The sequence below is a fragment of the Myotis myotis genome, unplaced genomic scaffold (genome assembly GCF_014108235.1).
Source record: "Myotis myotis isolate mMyoMyo1 unplaced genomic scaffold, mMyoMyo1.p scaffold_m19_p_15, whole genome shotgun sequence".
Lineage (NCBI taxonomy): Eukaryota > Metazoa > Chordata > Mammalia > Chiroptera > Vespertilionidae > Myotis > Myotis myotis.
Genome location: NW_023416319.1, coordinates 25,395,060 through 25,412,585, shown reverse-complemented (window position 1 = coordinate 25,412,585; position 17,526 = coordinate 25,395,060). Strand labels below are relative to the sequence as shown.

The following is a 17,526-nucleotide window of genomic DNA, read 5'->3' as shown; positions in this document are numbered from 1 at the left end:
AATTTAAAGAGATATGCAACTAAATATTCTAAGTAAAATAAAAAGAAAATAAATTAGTTATCAAACTGTTTCCCCCAAATATCTTTCATTCTCATGGTGATAATGAAAGCAAGATGAACTTGACTGTTATTCCTCAAAAGTTGAAGCTATAACTTATCCCTATTTGTAGCTCATGTCCATCTAAGGAAGTCCTACTTCTTCCTCTCTATCACGTCACCCTGTTTTGTTTCTTCATAGCTTTTATCACTGTCTTTCATTTTGATGTTAATTTATTGGTTTATGTGCTTAAAGTGCATCTCCCTCACGAGAGTATAAGCCCAATGACAGCAGGGACCTCGCTGTCTTACAACTAACTGGATCCTACATGTTACCCAATGCATCTCAGCTCATAGGCATTAGGTCAAACTTAAATATATAAAGAGTGAAAGAATGAGCACCTGGTAAATCCCATGGAAAATGTGCACTAATTCAATCTTCCTCACACATTTGAGGTCATTTTCTGATCACCTGGAGGAAAAGTGCCTTCCTCCCAAGCAGTTCTTGCGAGTACGGAGTGTATGGTGATCACTGGTGCTGAAACCTTTCTCCTCACTGAATAGAAACACAGTCGAGTTGTAGCTATTAGTAGCCTTCGTCCTTCGGGAAAATTCTCAAGAGTTTATATAACCATCTAAGTTACAGAGAACCGTGGCCCTCCGCAGATTTGGCACAGCAGGGGAAAGGAAGTGAACACGGGAGCGGAGCGGTGCTATGTACTCAACAGCACATTCACTGGTTTCCTTACTGACCTCCACGGCACATGTTGCTCCATTATCACTCAGAAGCCGGATTCATTCCAGTTTCACTTTACTTGGAACTGTTTGGTGGCTCCACAATGACTACAGAAGAGACCAAAATCTTCAGCATGGAATACGAGACCTTCCATAATCTGTTTGGTTTCCTCTCTCCCAGGTATCTGGGTTTCTCTCTAACTAGCTCCAGGTGGAGTGTCTAGTTCCCCGAATAAGCTAGGGCCTATAGGCTGATTCTTCTCCCAGTGCTTCTCAGCCTCCTCTCTGCTCGTTAAGCCCTCCCGACGTGGTCCACCTCATGGACTCTCCTTGTTGGTTAAGACTGAGAACTTGTCTAGCCCTGACCCCGCCTCCAGAAGTTACCAATCTCTTATGCAGCCTTCCCCCCTCACTTAGGACTTCAGGTAGGACCTCTTCCTTGGCTGTGCCTAAAACTGCACTTCCCACTCTTTGCTCCAGGCACACTGGCCTCCTTGCAGTTCCTCCAAACCTCCATTCTCATTTGCCAGGAGTAAAATATTTTTTCGCCGGGTGTTTACATGGCGCGCTCCCTACTCCATTCGACTCTACTCAAATGTCACCTAAGAGATGTTGTCTTTGATCACTCTAAGCAGTTTCTCCACTTCTCATTTCCTAAACAGAATTTACCCCCTGCCACCCCCTTACCCTAATTTACTTTCTCTCTTTAATAGTGAGCTACTATATTATTATATAATTATTAATGTATGTCTTCCCTTCTAGGAAGGTAAGCACTGTGGGGATGGATCTTTGTTTTGTTCACTGCTGTAAATACTTGTGAACAAATGCATTATACCTGAGATACTTTATTGCATGAGTTGGCTAAGACTTCTGTCGTTAACCTGCTAGACAGCAGGGGCTGTATCCTAGCCTCATTTCCTTCCTGGCACAGAGTAACTTCTTAATATTCCTTGTGTGACTGACTGGATGATGTCCAAGTATAAATTACCTGTAACCACAGTTCCCAACAAAGGGACTCAGCATACTACATAAGCTGAAGTATACAGCTCTATTTCCACAATCCTTTTATCTCAAAATACTGGGACCAGATATATCCCAAAATTCAGAATTGTTCACTACTTAATACTCCTAGTAGTGTCTGGGGCAGAACCGTGTAATCAAATACATTAATAGCTTTGCAACAAGACATGTGAAGGGTCCTACAAAGTGTGATAAATAATGCTCAAGTGACCTTTTCTCTCAAGTGAGAGATAAATGTGAAGAGTGTGGGTTTTGGAATTGTGAATGAGGGCTATAGACCTGTACTAACATGGGGAGGTCTGTGCCATATCGCTGATAAAATGGGCTCCCCACATTCCAGCAGGCTAAAAACAAAAAAATCCCCGATTTAATGCATTAGTTTAAAACATCTATTTTCTTTTCAGTATGGCTAAAATTAACGAAGCTTTTATTATGTGTCAGTCCTTGTGCTAATCTCTTTAAATATGGAGGTAAGAACTACCATTTGCCCCCGTTTTATGAGGGAGGAAACAAGGGTTTAGTGAGGCTTAGTGACTTGCCTGCAGAGCTAGTTAATGGCTGAGCTGGGTCCAAACTGAAGCTGTCTCACAATCAGAAAACCATGCTCTGGACCCCCTGATCATATAGTTCAAGCTAAAAATTCTTCATTCTTCCTGACGTCGAGCCAAAGGAAAGTTCCTGTCATTCAAGTAAGGGGGAAAACCCCCAGGCTCCAAGCCCCTCATTGTATCAAAGAAGCTGGCTATCTGTAGCCAACATTTAACTGATATTTGTAGAACAGAATGAACTTATTTCCTCAGCTAAACCAATGTTTTAAACATTTGTAAGGAAGATCAAGTGATTCCAGGTAATTGAAAACAAAATTATTTAGTCACACCAACTTGCCCCAATTTCTTTTGCAGAACCATGATCCAAGGTGTGCTATTCCCTGACAGATGAGAGTAGGAATGGTAGAAAAGATCAAAAAAGGCACTATCATAGGTGATATGTAGTTTTCTTACACTTGTCTCTTTCAAGGACATCTTAGCTGTTTAAATTTCTAAAAGCCAGGTGGAAGTTAATCAAATGTATTTATGACTGAATCCTGAAACTCTTTTGGAATTACCAAAATATAGTAGTGATATTTGGGGAATAAGGAGTTAATTATATATAAGAAAACTTTTTTTAAAGTACAATTCCTGCATAGAGCTACAGCTTCAATGGAAGACACAGTGTTTTAGACTTTTACCACACTTGTGTGACAGCTTCAAATTATGAAATGTAGAGCAGCAAAAAACACAACACATTCATTTTATGGTACAGAAGCAGATAATATGAACATAAAGGTCAGGAAATGAAAATAACAGATACACTAAAAATAAAAACATCACAACAGAAACGGGCTTTATTTCAACCAGACAGGTGAGTATTTCAATTAACATCAACTTCTTCAAGAATTGACGATATGGAAATTAAAGACGCTGCTCAGAATGCAGAGAAGGAAAGATTCCTCATAGAGCAATGTCCAGCCCTTACCAAATCCCCTTCAACAAAATGCTCAATTCCAAAAATGAATTCGTTCTAACTCATTAGATCTCATGGATTTCAATGATCACCTAAGATTCAGATTTGAAAGTTACCCATCAGTCCCAATGATGTCTTTTAAAAAGAAAAACTATACATAGAGATCAGTATCATAATTTTTTTAATTTTAGAAACGGAGATTGAAATAGTTTTTAGTTGAAAAGACTCCAAATGAAAAACTTTCTTATTATTTAAGATGACTTGCTACAAAGTTCCTAGGTATATACATGTACCAAAAAAAAAGATATTACTACCTGACACCTCAAACGCGACTTCTCTTTAACCCTCACAATGTGAACAGTTCATCTACTGGGAGACGCTGTCCTAAACATTTTAATGTCCTGCACAAGGATTTGCTGCCATTGGTACTTTGTGCATGGCTGAGGACATTTCGTCATAGAATATTCCCATTTAATATAACCTAACATAAAATAAATCCAACAAGACACTGTGTATGACAAAATTGCATAATTTTCAACTTTTGCCAGACTCCTTAAATTCATTTACACTTTCAGAGTATCCCCTGCGAGGGCACTTTTGAGAGCTTTAGTCTCGTGTTTAACTTTGTATTGAGTTGGACAGCACCTTGATTAATATGAACAAATACAGCACAGGAAGATCTGGTGGGGAGGGGGAGTCATCTGAGGACAGAAACGGGGGCAAAGACTCTTTTTCCATAAGACATTTCAAACAGAGAAAACAAGACAATAAAAGGCAAACAGACAAACAAAATAGTGTTCACAGTAAAACATGCCAGATTGGTAGTTTCATTTGAAACCAAACAGCAAATCATGAAACGTCATGAAAAATATAAGTAAAGGTAAAATCTCCTAGAGTAATTACTAAACGAACTCAAAATTACCACACTGATCAGTAAACCCCAGAAGAAGTATCAACAACACTTACATTTCAGGTCCTTCTTTTAAACATAATATAACTTTACAAAGGTTAATGCCTAAAATTGGTAGGTTTGGCCACACTGCACAAAATGGTGTTTTGTTTTTTTCTTCTTCTTAAAAATACAGTATACAGAAAAAACTCTTGTATTCCCCATTTTGAATCATAAACTCAAAACCCAAGAGTAAAAGATCAGCTAGAAGGATTTTAAATTATTTACAAATCCAGCAGGTGTGTCTGCCGTGGATGGCTTGGCTTTCGTCTCACGGCGGCTTTCACCTTCTCCAGCAGCGGTTCCCAGGTCACTGTTCTCATGTAAGGCTGTTCCATCACCTAGGGCTCCTCTCTACTGGTCATCAGTCACTTTGAATAGTTCCAACAGTGCCCCAACAGCTCCAAAGTAACCCTACAAAAACAATGGGAAAGCAGTATGATTACCTCTGAACTTAGCCACAAATACCTATTGCTGTTAATAACCTTAGGATTGCTGCCCCCTAACGTTGTAAGAGAAATTTAAAACCTTAACTCTGCTATGAAACATGGTGAAGTAAATAATAATAATTAATAATAATAATAAAATGTATTGGATATTGGCTTATTATACATATTAAATAAGTTGATGTAAAATGTTTAGAAAAATGGCACGCAGTGTGTGTTACAGAGGGCTGTGTATTGTTAGTATTTCACTTTTCATTCTTGCCATGCCAACATTTTTATGATTACGCCCATTTCACAGATGAGAAAGGGAAGGTAATCAAGTAAATTACCCTAGCAGGATCACATGACATGTGCCTGGGCTCACCCTCAAATCTATCTGACTTCAAAGCTGTAATATCCCACTGCTTCCCTCAGTAGATCTTGGAAAGGCAGCTAAATCAGCCCAGTTTCACTTTGCTCATCTGTTAAAAAAAAAAAAAAAAAAAAAAAGAGCCCCATGTTTCTGTGAAAATGACAGAAACTGAAAAATGGAAACTTTTAGAGAAACTTATTTCCAAAAGGGAGGAGACTCCCACTCCTCTGGTGTATGCCTGACTCATCAGCTACTGCAGAAGCACATGCCAAAATGCCAGAACGCTGTATGCACGGCAGGATCTTTGCCTCTGCTGCCGGTCGCCAGCTAACACTTATTGAGGACTCACTCATTGTTCTAAGCACTTTACATGGACGTAGTCATTTAATCTGCACAGTAACTTTAGGAGACGTACCATTACACCCCACTTCACAAGTGCTAACGCAGAGATGGAGAGGTAGTCGCTGGCTAAGGTCTCCCCGTCACGAAGAGGCTGTGGTCTTAACTGCTCTGCTAGACTACTTTCTCTTGGGAAATGCTCACTAATACAAACTGAGAGACTGTGAGTGACGCCACTTAAGGCAGGGCAGGAAAGCCCCCCTACCAGGCAGTGCTCCCCCAAAAGTTCTCTCTCCATAGGAAGGCCTGCCTAAGCCAGAGTGAACTTAAGAATGTAGAGAATTTTCTGATACCTAAACAGGGTTATAAAATCATCCCAGTTTCATTAGCTATAGAGGCTTGCGTTATGCGTGATACACAGTAACAAACCAAAGCCATCGTGCACAGAGGCCTATTGTTGTACAAAGTGACATGCATTTTTACCCAGACAAGTGGATTTCCCCAAAACGTTGGCTCGCGTTCCCTATCTGACCACCAGTGTGGCTTTGTAGATAGATGGCTTTTAATCCCTGGTGGCTTCCAGGTTTGTTTTCTGCTTTAGTCCAAGAGAACCTGCACTCAGGGTTGCCAGATAAATGCTGGATAAAATAACCGTGTCCTGTATTTTTAATGGCCAAATATGGCAACACTAGCTGGACTAGAACAGTGGTTTTCATTTTTAATTATTTTTAAAGCTGAGGTGATTTTTTCTTTTTCAGACAAAATCTATGTGGAAATCAATATATAAGCAGATAAAAAAGGGAGCTGCTCACCCTACCTAGTTTTGCTCAGTGGATAGAGCGTTGGCCTGCGGACTGAAGGGTCCCAGGTTCAATTCTGATCAAGGGTACATGCCTGAGTTTGCAGGCTTGATCCCCAGTAGGGGGCGTGCAGGAGTCAGCCGATCAATGATTCTTTCTCATCATTGATGTTTCTATCTCTCTCTCCCTCTACCTTCTTCTCTGAAATCAATTTAAAAAAATTTTTTGTTTGTTTTAAAGGGAGCTGCTCTATCTGGGAAAGGGAAAGGGAAAATTCTGGGACTCCATTCCCATCACCCTCGCCCCCGCCTCCAAAGTTATATCATTTCATACGTTAAGTGTGCTTTTTAAAAAAAAAGAGGGGGCCGAAACCGGTTTGGCTCAGTGGATAGAGCGTTGGCCTGCGGACTGAGGGGTCCCAGGTTCGATTCCGGTCAGGGGCATGTACCTTGGTTGCGGGCACATCCCCAGTGGGGAGTGTGCATGAGGCAGCTGGTCGATGTTTCTCTCTCTTCAATGTTTCTGACTCTCTATCTCTCTCCTTTCCTCTCTGTAAAAACTCAATAAAATATATTAAAAAAAGGGGGGGGATAAAAAACATTTTAAAGGGGGGGGGCTTCCTATAGCATTAATTTCAATCATTGGGCCTTAACTATTTAGTATTTAAGTTCCTTTTGTTTTATGCTCTTTTTTTAAAAAAATATATTTCTTTATTGATTTCAGAGAGGAAGGGAGGAGAAAGAGATAGAAACATCAATGATGAGAGAGAATCATTGATCAGCTGCCTCCTGCACACCCCCTACTGGGGTTCAAGCCTGAAACCCAGGCATGTGCCCTCGGCTGGAATCGAACCTGGAACCCTTCAGTCCGCAGGCTGATGCTCTATCCACTGAGCCAAGCTGGCTAGGGCTGTTTTATGCTTTAATAGAAGCAAACTATGGGCTCAGCTCTAAAGAACTTACAAATGCATCAGCAACTTTTCAAATAAATAATTCAGTTCAGCGACCGAAATTTATACCAGTTCTCAGTATTTTTTCTGCAATATTCCCTTGGACTTAGGTACCTCCTGTGATAAATAGTTGCTCTTTATAGTACTGAACTTCAGTGCTGTAGCAAGAGAGGAGTGCCCCTCACTCACTCTCAGAAATCTCTGGTTTGTACTAGTGTAGAAACTTGATGTAAGGGGCTCTGAATTAACTGCGGCTCTTCGTTTCCTCTGTAAACAGACTGCTTATGTCCTGGTACACCAACCGCTCAAGGCCATGAAGCTACTCTCACTGGCCAAACACTTGTTTTCTCACCAGCTGGCTATTTACTTACCAAAAGTCCGTTGTGTTTTTCCCACAAATTTGTTTATGACAGTTTGACTGTTGGTGTAATAATCTAATTTAACTATACACAAACGCAAATAATAAAAGGAGTATAAAATGGTCACTTCTATAAAAATCTAGTTAAATTGTTGAAAATGACTGGAAAAAGGCAGTTAATACTGAAAGGTGCTAAGTGAGTAAATCTTTTTCCTTTTTTAAAATATATTTTTATTTATTTCAGAGAGGAAGGGAGAGGGAGAGAAAGATAAACATCAATGATGAGAATCATTGATTGGCTGCCTCCTGCACGCCACACTGGGGATCAAGCCCGCAACCCAGGCTGTGCCCCAACTGGTAATCTAACTGTGACCTACTGGTTCATAGGTCCATGCTCAACCACTGAGCCATGCTGGCTGGGCACTAAATGAGTAATTCTTAAAATTTCTCATCACAAGTTAAAATAATCTTTAAAAATGTGTGGTGATGAATGATAACTAAACTGGTAATATTTTGCAATTATACATATATCCAATCTTTATGCTTTATATATAAAACTTATACGGTGATATATGTCAATTATATCTTAACAAAATTGGAACCAAAACAAAACAAAGGTCAAAAAAGCTAGTCACAAACATTGCTATTTAGGTGGGTGTCACATATGAAAGATGGAGGGGAAAATCTACAATTCTAGAACCAAATTGCATTATAAGTGTCTTTAACTTCTTGATCCACTTTAAAGAAACAAACCAGACATCAAAGGTGCATAATATAAAAGAACAGGATAATTACAGAGCTCCAATCAGCAGAACTCATGCTCAAAAATAGGCCTTGGTCTGACATAAAAAAATTGGTGCACAAAGGAACATGTATGCATTTCTCTTAAAATGGTTAAAGTAGGGAGATATTTTTTTAATGACTATGCATTTTAACTGATTTTTATTTTTATTAAACAACTACCAGTCCTGATTGTTGGATAAGAGAACTTCCATTTTGTATATTGTTCTTCATTATCCTCTGCATAAATACAAACGAAGGGACCCACTCATGCTATGTCAACCAAAAAACGTTCACATCGTACAATGAAGCCCATGCAAGCTCAACCTACCTCATGTTCCAAAAACAGAGCTTTCAGCTGTCCCTTGGACCAAAAATCCATGGCATACGCTAGCAGCTTCATGGAAACCATATTGATTCTGAGAAAATTCCCAACAAACACAACTCTGTCGATATTCTGAGGGGGGAAAAAGAAAAAAAAACACAGTTGAACCATGACATAAATAGCATTTAGCAAAAACCTAATGTTCCATACATCACTGTGATCCCAGAACCTCACAGAATACATTTTTATTAAAAATGGAATTATTCCAGCATTTCCAAGATGACTTTGAGCAGACCTCAAAGGAGAATCCACAAGAACAAGACGGTGAGATTTTGCTTGGACTAGGCAGAGACTGACATTGGGCTAATTTGCCGTCATGTTAGGTTGCCTTAACTCTGATATGAAACCCAGCTGCCAACACTCATATATAAAATTGTAACTGGTGCTCAATTTCAGCTACATTTGCTATTGCATTCCTTCAATCCTCCAAATTTCTGACCATAAAATATTATTATAAGCAACTCATACGTAAAATGGCCATGGCATGGGTTATTCATCTCATGTATTTGCTCAGTTCCCTCTGTGCCTAACACAGGGAATCCAAAAAGAAACACTACTTACTACTTTTAGAATATCCTGTTTGGTCAACATGGGGGTTAAGAGATGGTAACAAAAAATACATTTATGTATTTTTGTTGTCATGGATACAGACTTGCATTCTGAACAACACACAGCACTGAGCTCGGCCTGTCTCCCATGCAGAGGCTGCTCACCACTCACTCACTCCCAGAGCCAGTTGCTATGGTCACTCATATCAAAGGGAAGAGAGCTTGGAAGCTGGCATTATTTTCTGTTCAGTCTATGAAGAGTACCAGGGTCTGGGAACATCACCTTTTAACCGTCTTGAGTTTTAACCATGCATCTTCATTAACCCATTAACCACTGTGAGAAATTTCCATGAGTAGAGGGACGGGAGGTGGTATTAATAAATTTCCACAAATAAGAACTGTAGCCACAAACCACCCAGACTGAGAGGTGGCAAGGAACACTCAAAATAAGAAACTCAGATTAAAGAGGAATTTAATTAAATTTAGGAGTTTCACCTTCCCCCCAAACGAGGGAGTCAATCGCTTAAAACCCCAGTCCTGCTTTACTCAGGTAGAAAGCAGAAGGAATAGAAGTGGCATTAAAAGCTGATGGACATTCCCTGTTTCAAACAAATTTCAGGTGGGTGAGAGATATGTTAAATTTTAAAAAAGAGAAAGAAGCCCTAGATGGTTTGGCTTAGTGGATAGAGTGTTGGCCTGTGGACTAAAGGGTCCCAGGTTCAATCCCAGTCAAGGGCATATGCCCAGGTTGCAGGCACGATCCCCAGTAGGGGGCGTGCAGAAGGCAGCCGATCAATGATTCATTCTCATCATTGATGTTTCTATCTCTCTCCCCCTCTTCCTTTGTCTCTGAAATATATCACAATAAAAATAATGCTTAAGTAGTTAAGGTGTAATACCCATAATTCATGAAAAAGACACATTTACTTAAAAAAAATCAAATACTTATTCTGGAGAAAAACATTACCATTAACTAACCCAAATGGAAAGCAATAATCAGAAAATATTTTTAGTACATATAACATAAAATGTATTATTTTCCTTCAGATTAATAAGAAAAGAAGACCAACCATCCACTAGAAAAATGTGTGAACAGTAATGAGTTCTCCTTCAGGGCTATTAAATAGATTTGTAAAATGCTCAGCCTCACATAATAAAATACAATTTTGAAACCAAAATAAGGTAGCATTTCTTTTCTTATCTATTACATTGGAAAAAATAAAAAGATTTAATGACTCTCTGTGGAGAAACAAACTCTGCTGATGGGAAATTAATTAGAACCAACTCTATCTGTCAAAATTACAGTCAACACATTCTTGACTTGGCAATTTCCCTTCTAGGAATTTATCCTATAGTTATAATTCCATGTATGCAAAATGGTGTGTATGTGTATATGTAAAAAACAATTTTTTAATAGTGGCAAGGTCTAGAAAACCCTAAATATCATTATATCATTAGGAAAATGACCAAATCTAGAATAGCATATCTACATGTTAGGATGCTATATGGCCATTAATAAAATGAAGCAGCCTTAGCAGGTTTAGCTCAGTGGATAGAGCACCAGCCTGCAGACTGAATGGTCCCTGGTTCGATTCCAGAAAAGAGCATGTACCTCAGTTGTAGGCTTGATCCCTGTGCAGGAGGCACCCATTGATGTGTCTCTCTCACATCTATGATTCTCTCTCTGTGTCTCTCCCCCTACACTCTCTCTAAAAATCAATGGAAAAACATCATCCAGTAAGGATAAAAACAAACAAAAAAAATGAAGCAATTATAAATATATGAACAATCTCGCCGAAACCGGTTTGGCTCAGTGGATAGAGCGTCGGCCTGCGGACTGAAAGGTCCCAGGTTCGATTCCGGTCAAGGGCATGTACCTGGGTTGCGGGCACATCCCTAGTAGGAGATGTGCAGGAGGCAGCTGATTGGTGTTTCTCTCTCATCGATGTTTCTAACTCTCTATCTCTCTCCCTTCCTCTCTGTAAAAAATCAATAAAACATATTTTAAAAAAAATAATAAAATAAAATAAAATAAATATATGAACAAGCTCAAGATGTATTATCATGTAAAAAAGCAAGAAGCAACATTTCCTGGAGTGTATATTGAAGTATGTAGGTTAGACTGATAATGTCTGGGGTTTGCTTTCTATTATTTTAGCAAAAAAGAGAGGAAGAGGAAGAAAAGATATAGGTGAAACATGTATGGCAAAGTCTTAACTGTTGGGACTGAGTTGATGGCTACATGGAGGTTCTTTATTATTCCTCCCTCCTTTCTGTATCTTCACCAATTTTATACTAAAAGGTGGATAAACAACTGAAGAAGGATGTAGAACAGTATGTACAACGTGAATGGCATGGGCGTAGCATGTGATTCTATCGCAATAAAACTGTTGTTAAAAAAAGAATGTTATATGGAGCTTGCTACCTTTCAAAAGATATGTTTGTCCTATATTACATACAATATAGAGTTAAAAAACACACAAAACTAAACTAAAACAAATGGCTGCCTTAGTGAGATTAACACTGAGGGTCAGTGTGGACATGGTGACACCCTTCCCCGAATACCCACCTGGTGTCTCAGAATTCTGTATTACGTGTTTGCATTATTGTCTCTTCAATAAAATGACTGAAAATACTTTAAGAGGATGGAAAATGTCATGGCTTTCCAATAACCACAGCAAAAGTAATTTAGATTTAGTGCATGTGGTTGAAATCAAATATTCTCCCATCAGTGATTCCGGGGAGCAAAACCATAACAGAAGAACTTGCATCGCTGCTCTCACGGGGCACGTGGTGTGTCCACAGGGAGCCTGCCCTGGCAGGACATCAGCTAGCAGAGCCCTTGCCTGAGGCGGTCGGCGGTGCCTCTCATTCATTCAACTCCACAGAAACTTCTAAAACAGTTTCTCAGACGAGTGTGTGACACTTTCAAACAGCCTCTTTTGCTATGGTTTTAAAATAAACTGAAACTGAAATCAGAAGTTGAAAATAAAATCAGTTGTCCTCCCTCTAGTCTAGAGTGATTACACTACCTGTGAAAAAACCTGCTGGCTCACTCAAGCTCTGAGGAAAGCAGGGGAAAGGGCATCCATTGCTCTCTTCCCATTGAATTGACCTTTGAGAGTCTATGAGTGCAGCCAACTACACACAGATTGGTCTTAGGGCTTGTTTGGCTCCTTGGAAAAACTCTCTTTAAAGGTTAATATAAAAAAAAAAAATTCTCTGTTCCAGTGAATCCCATGACCAAAGTGGACTTTGAAAAGGCATGACTCCCGAAAACATTCTTTCATCGGAATATCAGCTTTGCATTTAATATCCATCTGAAATGGGGACTCACAAAAAACCATGAACCTGACCAACTGGCCAGTGGCATATTCTACTCAATATGGTGAAAGGAGGGTGTCTCTTGTAACCCCAGAGATCAAAGGCAGGGCTGGCCCCTAACTGGCATAGAGGCAGCCTCACACCCTGGTTAACACTCCACTATTCAATGGGGACTAGAGGGGGTTTCTGCAGTACTTGTAATGTTCTATTTTTTAACCTGAGTGGTGACTGTGCAGGTGTGTGTGATAATTCAACAGGCTATACACTTATGATTTGAACCTGCTTCTGTATGTATGTCATATTTATTAAAAATCATATTTTAGACCAAGCCAGTTTGACTCAGTGGGTAGAGCATCGACCTGTGAACCAAAGGGTCCCGGGTTTGATACTGGTCAAGGGAGTGTACCTTGGTTGCAGGCTCCTCCCTGGCCCAGGCCCTGATCGGAGCTCGTGCAGGAGGCAACCAATCGATGTGTTTCTCTCACACCAATATTTCTCTCTGTCTTTCCCTCTCTCTTCCACTCTCTCTAAAAAAAAATCAATCAAAAAATATCCTTGGGTGAGGATTAAAAAAAATAAAAATTATACTTTAAGAAACTCTATTACTGATGCTACTATGATTATTTAATACTTCTCCTATTACCTGTTCCATGCCCAACCCCCCTTTCTTGTTCTTCCTAACACTGCTCAGTAAAAGCCAGTCCACTTTACACATCTTATATTTCAGAAAAAAGGTTCCTTATTTTTCCCCAAAGGAAATTTACAATATTTTGTACATTTTGTCTGTGACCAGCTCTACCTCTTCCTGTGCCTGGGGCTCTGGCTGGCCTTAGCTGTAGCAAGCTCTCTGTGCTTTGATAGCCCTGTACAATGCTGCTTGAACTCCATGCCACAAGGCAACACTGTAAAGAAGCTGAAAGCAGAGAGAATATCAAATATTGCAAGTGGAACGCTTTACCCACGAATATTTGCAAGGGTGCACAGAGCTTTTCCTCACACTTCAGTAGGTACACGGTACTAATGATGGGTAGAGAGGCTAAGGCATGGTTTGTCATTTTACCATGTTTCTCCCATGGATGGTTTTGTTATCATCCAATGCCTACTTAAAAATAAAACACATATTCTTTTGTCCTCCCCCCCTCCCCCAACATATACCCTTCTAGTTCTACAAGGTGTGAGTACAACAAAGGACAGGTTTCTCGAAGACTGTAATTTGTAAGGGTCAATAGTCATTGCACTGCCAAAGGTGATGTATATGAATGACACATGGCTTCCCCAGGTGAAGGCCTTACCTCATTCAGTGCACACATCCGAGCAATGGAACCAATGTTGTTGGTGATGGTGACCAGCGTGGCTCGGGCGAGGTCTTCCTTGCTGATGGACTCTCGCTTTTCTTTACTCATCATGTTGCCAAAGCTACGTTGGAAATATTAGCGAGAGTGTTCAAAATCATCCTCAGGCAGACCCCATGCTTCCACCAAAGTACTGTGGCAAGCTGTATGAATAACTCTGCTCAAACTCAAATGACCTGATTTCGCTGCCATGGTTTACAAGCAGACAAGATTACAATATGAATGGTTGGCTGCCCTTTTCTTAATAGGAACAAAATGGCATGGCTATTAATGGGGGAGAATTTTTTTTTTTTTTATGCCTCTAGATATCTGGACAAGAATGAAACAGGAAACTGTTGCCATTTTCCAGAACCTTCTTTCAAAGCTGCCCTATTTTAAGCACAAGCATCAAGAGCTAAACATCTTGGTGCATCATGACGGGCAGGAGATCAAATCTGAACTCCAATCCCATAGGTAGTTGCACCTGGTGGGTTAAAATATTTAAAATTAACTAAATGAATAGCCAGGGTGGAGAGGTTGCCTTGTGTTTAATCATGACTGTTCCTAGCCACTTCGTCTCTACCTTGATGCTACAGCAGATCCTTGAAGGCCAAATCGCTCATAGTCTCCTCCGTAAATGTCCTTCACCAGCTTATCAACATTGGTGCTGTCGCCTTTAGCTGCCATTTCCATAGCTTCTTCAAAGGTCTCACAACCAGTCAGCAAGCAACATAGACCTAGGAATGTTCCACCTCCAAGACTGAAGGAACAATAATGTTTATTTTTAAATTTTACTTAAAGATATGCCCATCCAACTCCCCAACGACATCAAGACCACTAATATAGGTTAATAAAAACAGAAGAAAAACAAAGAGGCACTTGCATGAAAGTGCTAGGGTACAAAAGAGCTTTAGGGTGGACTGAATAAAAAAAGAAGAAAAGAAACATCAAGGGAAACTTGTCCCTGAATTCAAGAGCAAAACCAGAGGAATTCTCACTGATTTCTGTTGTGAGACCTTCACCTTAGCCACTAATGTCTCAATCTCCCCACCTATAAAAGGAAGCCAAATCGATTGCTTTTATTTGGGTGGTCTGAAAGTAGTAGATAACTAGCAGAGAAATAATGGAGCCAAACTCTGATGGCAAATATGAGCTGGTACTCAGGCAGGAACAGCCAGCCCCAAAGCTGTACCTTTCACCTGACCTCGCTTGACTCTAGCTGAGATCATCTCATGTAACCTCCTTGGAAATTTCTGAAAGGAAGCCACTAGTTGATCTCATATTATATTTGTTTCTAGGAGACTCTGGAAAAAGTTTTTAATATTTTACTTACCACCAAGAGTCAAAACTAGTTTTAAAAAAAGGGGGGCGGGGGGGAGGGCACAAAATGGTTCCAAAGCTCAAACTATGTGCTAAAATAGTGTGTTAATAACAAAGTTACCTGAGGGAAAAAACAGCAGATTCAAAGTAGAGCTGACTAGTGAACTCCAGGTAGCACAAGGAGCACTGACATGGCCGTGAGTATTACTCCCTATTCACCTCACAGAATGCTAAAGGTGAAGAGTTAATTGCTCACATCAATTTGTCCTGAAGCTCCAAGAGCTGTTAGCCCTGGAAACCCCTTATGTGTTTGGATACTAGCTTCTAAAAGAAAATTCAGGTTGAGATTAAGGTTATTTCTAACTTAAATTTGAAATAAGAAAACTTAGGGTACTGTAAATTTACTGTCCATAACTACTAACCAGGAGGTATCAGACTGTAGATAGGCACTTTAAATCACAGCTAACGCAAACTGTATGTAGTATTTTATAACTACTGATTCTTAGAAAAATACATACTGGATGAAAATTAAGGGTCCTCATGGAAAAGCTGTAGCTAGGCACCAGCAGTGGCAGCTATCCAACTGTAGGTGCAGTGCCATCAGGATATAAAGAGCTCCATGGACACTGTTGCCTTGACAACCCAGTCACAGTGGAAATTTTGGATTTCCTCTGAGAAAGTTTACCTTTATTTACATTTAACATGGCGGGTTATGCTCTGGTGTCAGTTTCAGTCTAACCTGCAAAGCTACTGTGTTTTAATGGGAACACTGTTTTTTTGGTTGTTTTGTTTTGTTTTGGGGTTTTTTTGCTTGCCCGATGGATTTGTCTTGTTTTCTCTCTGCATATATTAAGTGTTTGCTCCTATTTCTTTTTAGCTTTATCTTTCATCGATACAACCTTTCTTTGAACATCAGAGACTGGTATTCATCAAGGCATTCAACAACCTACTCCAAACATAGGCAACTGAAGTTACTGGCTGACTTAGAAAGAAGGCAACTCATCAACTGATGTGTTGGTATGAGTGAAAGAGAACAAGTGCTTTGTATGACTGGGAAATGACAGGTGACTCCAGACAAGACTCGGAGCTGAATGGGGAAGCGAGCATGCGTTTGCACAGCTGGCACACTGCAGATAGCAGGGAAGAATGCACAGTCGTAGAAGAGCACTTTATTAATATCCCCAGCCTGCTAAACGTTACTTAATCAAGTGATTCTCTTGTTCATAGTGACACATCTGGTTGTTTCAGCAGGCACACAATAAGACTCTCAGCAAAGGATAGACAAAAACATATCGCTAGAAACAGCTGTTGATTTTTAAAAAAAAACACACAAAAACAAGCAACCTTGAAAGTAAGAGATTTTAGGGAAAAGTAGAAGAAACCTTCAATTACCGAGTGCTTGTGCTCTTAAAATAGATTCCAGAATAATGAGATAAGCAGCACTACAACTTTCACAGAAGTTTCAAAATTCTTTACATTCCTCTTTTAATAGGCCACAAATTCTAACAATGTCAATTGTAAAGTCCTGCGGTTTTGGCTTTTCACTGACTCCAATAGTAAAATTGGAATGTGTCGATAGAAAAAAACACATTGGCTACCTAATTTAAGATGCATTAGACTGCACAGAACACTGAAGCAAACCATTAGAAAGCATATTTAAAATAAAACTGTTATTCTGTAATGACGTGACTTCCTAAAAATAAAAATGCTTAATGAGGAAATAGGATAGTAAAACAACCTGGAATTACAGCTATCGGCTCACAACATTTGCTTAGATCAATGACTGCCAAAATCTGTTCCACACACTGATGGTCACTGCTGACCACAATTGTTTATATCAGTGGCTTCCTAACTTGGATCAAAAGAAAACATTGGTATAACAACTCTGGTTGGACAAGAAGGATCTGAGACCCAGACTGGTGTTTCATTCGCCTGCCCTACCTGTGGCAGCCCCTGGGAGGGCTGTTTATTAACATTCATTCTCCTGTAGCCATTCCCACAATGACTGGTTAGAGAGAGCTTGTAGCTAAGCTTGGACATCCAGGCGGGATTTGCTGATGATTGCAAAGCGCTGGTCATTAATGGAGCATTTACCAGTAACTGAAATTTACAGGCATTATTACACATGGACTAGAAGGCAGGCACCACCATTACTTCATTAGTAGCTATTCAAGAAGATGACCCCCAAGTCCCTGGATGTCCCAAGTTTGAGGAAGTTTACCTGTAATTCATGAATTTAAGTGTTAATCAACAATATTTTATAAATATCTCTAATTGTGGAGAATGTTTAGCTTGTTGTTACCTTAGGAGTCAACAACTCCTGGGAGGAAGTCTGTAGTTTCTTAAGAATTG

General features: G+C 39.8%; 1 protein-coding gene across 6 annotated transcripts in view; it reads right to left on the bottom strand.

Annotated features, from left to right (window-relative positions):
• Positions 1-3,064: 3,064 nt before the first annotated feature.
• The window catches only part of PANK1 (pantothenate kinase 1), a 50,354-nt gene continuing 35,892 nt past the window's right edge, over positions 3,065-17,526 (bottom strand). For 4 of the 6 annotated variants that reach the window (XM_036336655.1, XM_036336659.1, XM_036336658.1 and 1 more), the window contains 4 exons: positions 14,438-14,614; positions 13,816-13,939; positions 8,598-8,723; positions 3,065-4,656 (listed from right to left, as the gene is read on the bottom strand). In XM_036336655.1, the coding sequence (XP_036192548.1) occupies positions 4,597-4,656; positions 8,598-8,723; positions 13,816-13,939; positions 14,438-14,614 (487 nt within the window). In that variant the 3' untranslated portion in view covers positions 3,065-4,596. The remainder of the gene's footprint in view (positions 4,657-8,597; positions 8,724-13,815; positions 13,940-14,437; positions 14,615-17,526) is intronic. The other 2 variants (XM_036336656.1, XM_036336657.1) reach the window with 2 other exon arrangements.